This window comes from Pelmatolapia mariae, linkage group LG14, assembly GCF_036321145.2.
Source record: "Pelmatolapia mariae isolate MD_Pm_ZW linkage group LG14, Pm_UMD_F_2, whole genome shotgun sequence".
NCBI classification, from domain to species: Eukaryota; Metazoa; Chordata; class Actinopteri; order Cichliformes; family Cichlidae; genus Pelmatolapia; species Pelmatolapia mariae.
In genome coordinates this window covers 18,607,350-18,619,621 of record NC_086239.1, presented here as the reverse complement: position 1 = coordinate 18,619,621, position 12,272 = coordinate 18,607,350, and the positions used below count along the sequence as shown (strand labels likewise).

The 12,272-nt window shown below is 42.5% G+C and overlaps 1 protein-coding gene and 1 non-coding gene across 2 annotated transcripts in view; both read right to left on the bottom strand.

Annotated features, from left to right (window-relative positions):
• The window catches only part of LOC134641773 (rho guanine nucleotide exchange factor 17-like), a 65,947-nt gene that overhangs the window by 10,922 nt on the left and 42,753 nt on the right, over positions 1-12,272 (bottom strand). The window contains exons 3-5 of the mRNA XM_063494327.1: positions 9,637-9,714; positions 5,735-5,917; positions 337-453 (exon numbers count right to left, since the gene is read on the bottom strand). Of these exons, the coding sequence (XP_063350397.1) occupies positions 337-453; positions 5,735-5,917; positions 9,637-9,714 (378 nt within the window). The remainder of the gene's footprint in view (positions 1-336; positions 454-5,734; positions 5,918-9,636; positions 9,715-12,272) is intronic.
• trnam-cau (transfer RNA methionine (anticodon CAU)) lies at positions 1,998-2,070 on the bottom strand. The gene has a single exon. It is a non-coding gene; the product is annotated as a tRNA-Met (tRNA).

Sequence of the window (12,272 nt, the reverse complement as noted above, 5' to 3'; positions counted from 1 at the left end):
GAAGTGGTTCCACAGCAGCTGCTCGTTCGGTCAACCGGCCAGTGCTACCTAGCCTGACCTGTCTCCCCAATGTGATGTTTGTTTATTGTATGTATGGTCGGCAAGGTATCATCTATCTGAATTGCCCCTTGGGGATAAATAAAGTCTCTCTGACTCTGCCTCTGCCTGCCATAAAGCTGGATGATGGTTATAAAATAGAAAAAAAAAATGAGAACACTGAAAGCAACACATAACTTAAAGCTTAAAGCTACATTTTTGTCACTAACAAAAAGCTGGTAGTGGACAAGCTTGCATCATTACTATGTATAAAATAAGTTTTTCTAATCTAACACTCACCTCCAGAAACTTGTGAAACGCTGGCTTGGCCTCCTTGGCAATCCTCACAGCATCTTTAGCATTGAGGAAGTTGTCAATGTATGCAGAGTACATGTTAGCTAGTGCTTCTTTGGAGAACTAGAGAGAGAGGAAAAAGAGGACATTTCAGTTAGCTTGTGCACTGAGACTGAGGGCTTACTTGTGGTTCCTAGAGTATTTTAAAGTGGAATAAGAGGCAGAGCCTTCAGCTTCCAGCTCCTAGTTTGGATTCAGGAGAAAGACACCTTCTCTACTTTTAAGATTAGACTTAAAAATGTCTTTTTTAATAAAGCTTATAGTTAGGGCTGGATCAGGTGACCCTGAATCCTGCAATAGGTCTAAGCTGCTGGGGGCTTCCCACAATGCACTGAGCCCTGCTGGTTCAATAAAGGTTCATATAATTGCTGGGGTTTTATCTCTATTATTGAAGGGTCTTCTTCTTACAATATAAAGCAGCTTGAGGCGACTATTGTGGTGATTGTTGTGAAACACAGACACCACAGTCTTGTTCAATTTCTTGCAAAGCAAAACATAAAATTCCAGTATAAACCAGCTACACTTAAGAGGTTTAAATAATCAGGGAAGACAACAACAGAACAAACAGCATATAAGATCAAACTATTTTACTATTTTAATTCCTAAGCCACACAAAGAAGCCTTCACGTTAGTGGATTTCCACTCGATTTAACTGGCACTAAAAAAAGGAAGAAAAGAAGAAGAAATCTGAGGATGCAGTCCTCTCTCTCTTTGTCTCACAACAGAAACGCGCAGATTGAGATGAATCACCCTGACCTGCTTTCTTTTCACAAATAAAAGGGTAGAAGACACAGCAGTCGGGGACACGAGCAGAGCGAGAACCACAATGTGGTGCTGTATTTAGCGTCACTGAGTCATCATCTTTCTGCCCTTTGTTGAAATGGACTGACTTCCGGTTTCCCTATCCTTATCATCCGCCTCTCAGTAACAAAAGTCTGACAAATAAAATCTGAGCAGGATGAGCAAGATTAGTTACACGGGGAGAAACAAATGGAAGAAAGATTAAAAATAAAATCTGGTGAAACTTTGTTTCCTTACCCTGTAAATACACTGAATGTGTTAACCTTCGAACATTAGACCACCCCCAAAAACCCCAACTGATATTTGCACCCATAATGATGTAATGACGATTAAACTATTCAGTAAAACCTTTGGCTAAATGTGCATATATTATATTCTAAAAACAAAAAAATAAGTTATGAAAACATGAATCTACTTTTTATGAAACTGTCGTGTCAGTGTTGTGCCTGATAAGGTCATTGTTTACTATTATTGTAGTATTTATTTCCTGTGCGTCTCCGCTGTTTGTTTGCGATTAGCATGGGATCAATGTAACGTCCGGGATTTTATGGACTGACAAAATGAACTTCGAACCCCTGCTGAGTTTGTCTGTCATAACAAATGCTCCCAGATGGCTGCGTAACAGACAGCAGTAAGCCCTGCACTTCATTGCTTTATCCCAGACAGTCTAATGCGTTTTGTTTAATAAATCCTATTCATCCCAACTTATCATTATATTATAAACAAAACACTTCATGTAAGACTCTTTTTCTAAAATCTATGAAACATATAAACAACTTGGACAAACAAAGAGACAGAAAATATCATGCCCCGTGTGAGGCTCGAACTCACGACCTTCAGATTATGAGACTGACGCGCTGCCTACTGCGCCAACGAGGCCTGTGGAACTAGCGACCGCTGCCGCTTTAAGAGCGGGAGAGAGGGCGGGAAAGGTTGGGGGAGGGATACTCATTCTGAGCGTTGCAACAGCTTTAGCTAGAAAGGCACACACTGTTATTTTCAGTGTTATCTTTTTATTAATTTTATTGCATTTCTTACACCCTCATTTGAAGGAACATCTACTCTAAACAGACAGGAAAAATTTATTAATGAGTTTATTTAATTTTGTGATTCATTTCTCAATCTGCTTTACTACTAAACATGCAGTTTTGTTGTTAGGGGTTTTGATTATGGTCTGCAGTGACCTACTGAGGGAACAAATGTTGGCATTCGAGTACCTTCGGTGATGAATTTGTTTAGTGAAAATCTCTTAGCCTGGAATTAAAATCCTCTATCTTTATTCTTAGAAAACTCAAATCTGACATTTAGCCCAGCACTGAAACTCTGAGCACTTTTTTTTTTCTTTGGGAGCCACACTTGGGTCATGGGAAGTTTTAAATGGGTCAACATGCGGTCACTGGAAAAACAAAATATGAAACTAGTGTTGCCAACTATAGACCATCTTTCAATAAAAACAGTTTCCCCTCACTCGAAGTTTGTTTATTCATTCAAGCTCACGTCTACAGGAAAGTAAATGTCGTATGAGTCATGTCTGCACAGATGCTTCACTTCTGCCCCTACTTTTGCAAATAATAGCGTCCACAGAAACACCGTACATGGTATCTTTTTCATCAACATAAAGGTTTTACTTTACAGATGAAGAGGTGTAACTTTTAGTGGTTTCTTTGTTTTTTTTAAGTTGTGGACCAATTCTTTTTTTTTTTTTTTTTTTTTTTTTTTTTTGTCTGTCCCATTTGGTTCTTTAGCCGTCAGAATTGTTGTCTGAAGACCAACAAGGATACCAAATGGATTTATTTTGCCAAATGGATCATCATGGCATTGCCGTATTGGTCCATTTGATCAACCTTTGTTGTTATTATTTATTTTATTTTCGGTTGTTACAGATGGGACAGACATGACTGGGGGATAGGAAAGAGAGGAAGGAAAAGAAAAACAGAAGGGAAGAGGGACAGTGAGAAAGGGCACTTACAAAGACAAAGAGAAAAAGAAAGAAAAATCTCCTGGATCACCTGTTGAGAGAAAAAGAAGAGAAAACAAGCAAAAAAAAAACAAAGCAACATACTAAACACAACACCATCCCGTTAATCTAGCTAAGTGTGAACAGCAGTAAATACTAAATATTGAATGTTGTTGTGCAGCACAGACAGCGCACAATGTGCTTTGAAGTAGCAGCTAAGAAAGGTGTAGTTTATGTCTACGAACAGTGAACACCCGTGTGCACACCTGTGTGGATCAGCGCGCTTGTATACAAAAGGTTTCTCCATGTAACGGTCTGCTAGAGGGTGTAGGGGGCCATAGCCCCGTCCCCCAGGGCATGAAGCAGGCATGGAGGAGATCCAGGCTTCAGACATCCAGAGGCCCCAGAGTGCGAGAGCCCAAGGTGGACCACCGGAGGGGCATCCGTGCCACCCTCCTGGGAAGGGCTGAGGAGATCCCCAGACGAGGGGTCACCCAGTAGCCACGGAGCAGAAGCCAGAGGGGGCTGCACTGGCGTGCCCGCCGGCTCTGCCGGCAGCCAGCTGTGCCAGAGTGAACCGAGCCGCAGACCCCGAGGCCGGAGGCCCGGGGGGTCCCCTTTGCCCTGGAAGAGGCCTGACCGAGCGACAGGCACCAGGCCCCGCCAAGTAGCCACCGGGAGTGAGCTGGTGCATACCTGAGCGCCCAGCCCCGGACACCAAGAACCACCAATGCACCGACCCCTGAGGGCATCAGTCACTGGCAGGGAGTGTGGTGAGGGGAGATAGACCTCCACACTTTGGAGGGCCTGGGTGTTCCCAGAGAGGTGGAGTCTAAGACCCAACCTGACATATAAACACAGACAAACAGGCACACACAGACACAAACATGCATTCCCACCCTCATGCACACATATACAAACACTCAGCACTCACCCAACGTAGGGACAGACATACATGGACATGTACACACAATCACACTCCCCAAACATACTCTATACCCCGGGTCCAGGTACCCTCACCCCCAGAGGGGGAAACGGCACCCAGACCCAAGAGATGTGACCCTTTCCCCTGGGTTGGAGGCAAGCAGACCGCCCCAGGCTCCGCGGCAGCAGGGAGGCCCATCGGACAGCCAACACCTCCTCCCAGCCCCCTGCCCCGATGGCTAGTAGAGAACGGGGGTGTGTGAAGACCCCATACCTCCCTCCTCCCGCTCATGTGTAGTGTTGCTGCGTGTTGTTCTAAAGTGCATTTAAAACAAGGGAGGGCATGGTGCTGCTGCCAGAGAGCAGCAGGTGTTAGCACGGCCCCTCCCGAGAACCCTCAATGTCTACATGGATTTAAAATTGAGAGGTGGGCACCGGCGCCAGAGGTAGGGTTGAATACACAGACCGTCCACTGGACGCCGTTAACGTGGTCACCCTCAAGGCCCTATATATATGTGTGTGTTATGAGAGTGTGAGGAATGTGGATGTCTAAGTTGTGGAATAAAATTGAGGACCAATTCTAACTAATTCAAAATTCAATGGGATAGTGTTATGGTTAAAACTGTAGGATGTTCCATGTCTTTCTCATGCACAGCTTTATTGGAACACGTGAAGGGATTTCTTCAAGATAAAGTTTTTGAATTTGCTAAAATATAACGATCTTCCAATACAAAGGCAGTATTGGTACCAGGACCAAAACAGTAGAAGTCGACTAAAAAGAACTCGCCAATGGTAAATTGGGAAGCTTTTAAGTTTTCGTTAATGGGCATGTCCATGGCAGAATGATCATTCATCACAGGGTGTGAAACTGTTAGAGCTCAAATGTACATTGTTCAGTCTGTCTCAACATGTCACATGCTTGAGATCTGACAGCTAATGTGTCAGCATTTAGTCATGCTCATAGCACCACCTAGTGGCTACAGGACATCTCCACTAAGCAATAAATATCATCCGACATACATGAAATTTTCACTGTGGGTTCCACACATGATACACCACGCACCATGACATATAATAAGTGGGTCTTCTCCAACATGTTCATTAATTAATGGCAGTTTCCTAGATAAAAGTTACAGTCTTAAAGCTGTTCGTGTTCAGTGACGCCATTGTAGATTGCTAACTTAGGGTAGGCGGAGCTGCTCCAACTTCCTAAACGGGAAATCCAAGTTGAGGGGGTGTTCCAGATTCAAATGCCAACCGAGAAGTCCAAAAATCTGACTTTTGACTTATTCTGGAATACAGCATAAGTGGGGACCTCTAATGCCACCTAATGCACAGGAAGTGACAAGTAACTTGTTTGTTCAACAGACAATTAAAGTAAAGGTAGCACACCGAAATGACTGCAGGAAACGCCTAATCTGCAGGACAACCCTGGAGGACAACACCTCAACGTGCACCAAGGTGTGAGGGCCATTTCCTCACTGCTTGCAGTTTAAGCTAAAACTTTAAACAGAAGAAGTGACCTCATCTGAGGTTCATGCCACAAAGATCTGACACTTTCTTAAGACCCACGTGTGTGTTGATGATGGCCCAAATATCTTATGTTCTCATCTGTTAAGAAGCTGCATGTGTGCTCTTTGACTTATTGCCATATCTGCTTACCGACTGGATAAGAAGGTGTCCAACGGTCTGCCTGTCGTGCCACTGGCTCACGCAGCCGGAGACCTGCTCCAGGAACTGTTCGTGGTGCTCCAGGATCTCTGGGATTTGGTAGAACATCTCGTCCACCAGCAGGGGGTCCACTATAGAGCCGCTGTCCGGCTGTTTGAGAGGACGCATGTAGCCCTGAGGAGAGAATCACCAGCTGATGAGCAAGCAGGTCATATAAATATGTTTGACATAAGCTAATAAGTTTGGGTAACTGTTTTTGTCTTTTTAAGAAAGTATTGCAATCGATTTTAGACTTTTTCATTGCACTAGTTACTTTATCAGCCAAAAACAATGAAGAGGAGACAATGCGAAGGAGGCCAGTTTAACTCATCAAATCCATTTAGGAGAGCTTATATCAAGCTTGCCTCTCAAAACCAGTGAACAATAAATCCAGTGGTAATCCCTCAGTTTATGTCTGTTAGTGTTACTGGCACAGTAACAATAGTAAGTGCGTTTTCTCAAACTGATGTCACGTTCTATATCAACCTGCCACTGCTTTCACACGTGATCAGTGGACTAATTAAAAATTTAAACAGTTGCCTAAGCATGACATAAATCTTTCCTCTCACCTCAGCGGGTAAACGTATGAACCCATTAAATCTCGGGTGAGCGATCTTATAAAATTGACAGAGGCCTGCACTCTCCAAGCACCCTTCTATTTTTAATAAGAAGTGTATAAAACTTCCAAGAAAGACAACATCTGTCGAGTGCCTGTTTTGATATGTAAAGTCTGAATTATAAACAGGCAAAAGTTTGCTGTGACAGAATTTACCCTTGTAAACCTGTTAGTTGAACCCTGCCAGAGTATAAACACCAAGACCGGTGTTTCCCAGAAGCCACACGTATAAAAAACGACTGCAGTCTTACTGCTTGTAATAATTTTGTTTAAAAAAATCAACTTCTTATTGCTGTGTTCCACTTTTAGTCTGCATATATGTTTATCAAAATGCAGTGGATGCCATAAATACGACCGGGGACAAGTGCATGTCTGCTGTCCGGGACCCTTTTTAACTGTGGCAAATGTAAATGCTATCAATATCAAAACAGGCTCTCTATCCAAGCAGGCTGTTTCATCATAGTCTGCAATTTTTCAGGGGTGCAGTAGATTTAGAGCAAAAACTGTTCATGTCAGGGATGTCAAACATAAGGCCCGGGGGCCAGAATCAGCCCGGCAGGGACAACAACCCATCCCACTAGTTGGCTTTGTGAAAGTGTGAAGTAAGGCATAAATTTTGGACCTTTAATTGCATTTTCAAACATTTTACAGCTGATAAAGATCTCCACCCCATGGCCATTCATGTCACACCAAAGTAATTGAGTAAAAGATAAGATTTGCGCTAAAAGAGTTCTTTCATTTTTTACAAAATATGTGTTTACAAGAATTTTGCAGCTGTATGCTTAAAGCTGCTGAAATCATGCACTCTAAAAGCAATTCATTCCTCACACCACGCCACCCGCATTATCTGATGAATGAAAGCTGCATTCACAAATAAGCAAAAACACCAAGAGGAAGACAAAAGATAAACGCGTTAATAAACACAAGTCAAACCTGCACATGTCTACACAGTATGCCTGGTTACAGCATTACTGATCCCTGATATCTCAATCTTGGATCGAGGCTGATATGAGCACACATTTCATGAGCACTGTGGCCAGTACGGGGTAAACGCAGAATAAACACTGTCGACACAGACGCCACATTAACAAACTGATTAAACTGGGTTTTGCCATCACATGTTGTCTTCACTTTGTCCTTTGTCCTTATTCTGTGTAGATCAAACAGTTTTGCTTTCGACAAGCTCGACTCAGACGCACTCAAACTCAGAGACGCTCACACTGTGATCACGTTAAACTTTGAAATATGGAAACTTAATTAACTCTTAAATGAACTCAGACAGATTCAACCCTATTGCTCCCAAATTTGCAAAGTCCGCTAAGCTGTGAATGCTGCACTGACGAACTGCATGACACATTTCACTTTTAATTCAATCTCCTGGTTAAAACATCTGCACTAAAGAAAGCTGGTCGACTTCCTTTATCCATTTTTCTTGGAAATGTGTTACATAACAAATCAGTAACTACCTGGAATTGCGAACGTTATGTCACAGGAAAGCACTTTAGTTTCGACGAACTCTTTCCTCTCTGTATTTAGATAGTCTCACGTACAGTATGGCAGCAGTGAAGTGGGAAGACAGACATGCACATTGATGGAAAAACTCCAGAATCAACTTGAATGAACTGTGCGGCAACATTTGTCTTTGTGACATGGCCCAGTTACACCATTAGCCACCATTACACCATTACTATATCCATGTTAATTTAATTTCTCCTTTGTGTGTCCAACATGTCCATTTCAAACCTGTGTTTTTGTATATTTTGCTTTAAATAAGGCCTAAAATCTTGAAGCCAGATAAAAACCCAAATATTATTTAATCACATAGGTAACACATGCATATACTGTACAACTGCACTGCAGAGAATAAATCTGTTTTGGGTCTTTTTGGGGTAAATGTGAATTGGGGTACAACAGACCTGTTCTGTGTGTCATTGTATGTGCAGCTCAGCTGCATTTGAGGCAGACAATCACCAAGAACAAGACAGAAACAAGACAGACAGGCCAGTCCAAAAAAGACCAAAAAAGTGTCTTTGAAAATCTTGTTGATGTCAGAAGACATCGGCCAGACTGTTTCAAGATGACAGGAAGGACACAGTAACTGAAATAACACCTCTGAATCTGCAGATGGGCAGCAGCAGAAGACCACACTGGATGTTAGCTGAGAACAGGAATTCACTCAATGGTAGGGTTAGAAATTGGTATAAACAACATGAAGGGATGCCTACGTCCTGCCTTGTAAAGGTTCAGGCTGGTGCTGATGGTGTAATGGTGTGGTGGATATTTTCCTGCCACACTTTGGTGTCCTGAGCATCATTAAAAAGCAACAGCCTACATGAGTATTGCTACTGACCATGCCCATACTTTTGCAACCAGGAAAATGAGCATAATGGCCCTCTCTTAAAGGACTAGGTGTAAACTGTTTAGACTGTTAAAACCACTGTTATTAGTTCAGCTTTACTAAACACAAAGTACTTTCTGATTCAAAATCGTCTTAGTTACATGACAAAAGCTTGTATTATTCACAGAGCGCTTCACCAAAAGTCCCCCAAGAGAAACCCAAAAGAGTCCGATTTCAACTTTGGATAGCGCTGCTTAAGAGCCGTCTCAGCTGAACTAAATCTGACACCCTCCGTCAAGGATCTGCACTTACACACCAGTCACCGTGGCAACACTTACTTTCCCTGTGTCGTCATGGGAACACGTCCTGGGTTTATTCACTTTGTGGCCACACATACGCACAGAAACACACACACACACAGAGTCAAAGTCAGTGTGTGCACATGTGAGCGAACATTTTGTAAAAATGCAGACACATGCATGCTGTTCACCCACACACAGCGAACAGCGACAGGTTACACAACAGGGTGATCACAGGGTGCCAAAGTGAGTGTGTGCATGTTTGGGAATGTGTTAACCAGACAGAGGGATGTGGCTAAGATTTGGGGTAAAGGTTAGTCAGCTATTAGAGCACAGACAGGTGTAGGATACAGAAGTGTGGGTGTGTGTGGCAGATAATGCTGATGACAGTGGGATATGACGGGGTTAACAGATTAGCCTGACAGGATGAATGAGAATAAGTGGATTACATAACATCCACAGTTATTCATGTCCTCAGCAATCTGTATTTTTTAGTTATTCTGCGTGTCTGCCTGCGAATACGACTCATTTATAACAAGGGATACGTAAGAGAGCATGTGAAGTTATGTGTGTGTGTGTGTGTGTGTGTATGTTACATTACCTGAATAAGAGTACGCAGTGACTCCACATATGACTGCTCTGTGTCTAAGAGGGTCATCATGACATGCTTCCTCATATCCTGTGAAGACAGAAGAATAAGAAAGAAATATAAGGTCACTTAATGTTTGTAGGGTCATCTAGGTCATATCTAATGCTCCTTTATGTCATGAACAAACCACGAAATATACAAACAGAAGCACATGCAATGCTGTAAAAATATCACGGTGGTGTTTTATGCTCACCTGCCCATGCGATTGCAGATGGAAAATAGCTATTAGCTAAATCTAATACAATATAATGCATTCTCCTAATTTTTTTGTACAGGGTCCCTTTTAAGTAAAAATAAACTAGAATTCAAAAGGTCAAGTAAAAAGTGTGTACCAGGTACAGCAAATACAACTGAATCTTGATATGGAGGATCAGAAAGCACTGTGAGCTTTTAAAGGCTGTGTAAAGCCTAAAAACACTGAATAAGTTCGGTTTCACATGATTTCTTTTTACTTGGAAATTCTACACAGGATACAAAATTTGAAATGGGGTAAATCTGAGCATAGTGTATGTTTACTCTTCAGAAAGTTAAGGCTTAAATTTTAAATCAGTAAATACAGAGGTGGAAAATGACAAAGAACGTCAAATGCAAAAAGAACACATACACTGCCGGGCCAAAAAAAACAAGAACTCCACCTAGATTTAACTAAGCTTATCATAGAGTGATTCATATGTTTTGTCTGGCAACAAGTTATTCAACCCCAACTGATGCAGTGAGAAGCTTCTCATGCCGGAAAACATGCCCTGCAGTGGTGGAATAATGTTGCTCAGTTTCAGACTGGTCAACAAGTTTGCCGAAACTGCTAAAACTAGGTTGAAGACCCTCCAATGCATTATTAAAACCTGGACAGATAGTTGTGAGCCTTGTTCAAGGAAGAAATGTAGTCAGAAAAAAAATCCTGATCCTTTCACCAATTGGTGAAATTAAATCACTGAAAAAGCTGTTCAGCCTTAAGAGAACCACTTATCAGTGAGGATAATTGGGGGGAAAACAAGCCTTCAATTCGCTAGGAAGAAGAAAGGTTGGACTTTGGATCAGTGGAAAAAGGTCATGAGGTCTGATTAGTTCAGATTTTCCCTCTTCCAGAGTGATGGGCTCATTAGGGTTAGTAAAGACGTGGATGAAATAAGGCACCCATCGTGCCTAGTGCCTACCATACTGAAGCAACCCCTCAAGGGGAGCTTGAGGGGTTGCTTCAGTAGAGCAGATCTAGATTGTTGCGACATTGGTTAAGCTTGTCGAAACATTATCAAAGCTTAAAGAAATATTTGAATCCATATATTTATGGTCTGCTGTGAAACCTCTTATGAACCTCTTATTCACATTTATTTCTTTCTGATCCTCTGAAAGTTAATGCTTCAAAAGTAGTCCCTGAACCAGCGAGGTCAGAGCTGCTGCACTCAAACTCCGAAATGATCCTCGAAAGCAGAACAACACAGGCACAAAGAAAGCAAGTGAGCTCTGTTTTGTCAAGCAAAGAAACAGCATTTTAATAGGAAATGATAATTTAATGTTGTTGACATTTAAAGCAGGAGACTCCCAGCAGTCTGTAAAGTAAAAGATCCCAAGACAGCAGGGTGGATTATGACCAAGCAAGAGAAATATCACTCAGCCTGTAAGTCATGTGGTAATAAATATCATCATTTTTCAGTGCTGATGTGCGCCATCGTCAAAAATATCCACAAACAAAAACAACCAGCGGTTCTTTTTGTGCTTCGATAATGGACCTTTTGTCTTTCTGGCATTTTAAATCTACATTTTCTATCTCTGCACGCCTTCTCTCCAACACCGCCGACGCAACACTTAAACTGAAATCACAATCACTGTCGTTGTCCTAGGTTTATCTGATTTCACTTATCTGTTACTCTCAAGAAGTAAATAGAAAACTCAGTGGCAGGAGCTCTATATTTTTTAAGCTTTTCCAGTGAAATATTATATCTCCATGGTCAGGAGGCATGGTCAGGCGTCACCGGGGCTAGGAAGTCCACACAAGCACGGCTCGTTCATGCTATAATGACTCATGCTACCATTCCCAAAGTTTCTCTTATTACTTGTGAAAAGCTGTTCGTGTGTGAAGGAGAAGGACAGATAGACAGGTGGAGGGACAACACGGGGAGATTAAGGCTCACGGAGTATGTGCTTTATCCAGGGTCTCGGGGGACACTCCCAAAATATTCTGGTAACCAACATGGCTTATAAATATCATACAGAGCCACAGGCATAGCCCTATGGTGCATATATAACCACAATGGCTCTTTCCCCCTCTTTCTCTCTCTCTTTCACACACACACACACACACACAATGGCCACAAAAAATACACAGAGGAGGCTTTTTCCCCCTCTTCCCCTGCTCCGCTCTGCCAGCACCGCTGTGTCCTATAAATAACCGTAACAATAACTTCCCAGAAAGGTTATGTTTAGCGTTTGGCATCTAAGGAGACCCCAGGGGCGCTGTGGGGCACCAGTGGAGAGTGAAAGGTGGCGTGTGGATGGATGGAGGAATGTGTGTGTGTTTGTGTGTGTGTGTGTGTGTGTGTGTGTGTGTGTGTGTGTGTGTGTGTGAGGAACAGAGTGATCGTAAGTGAACG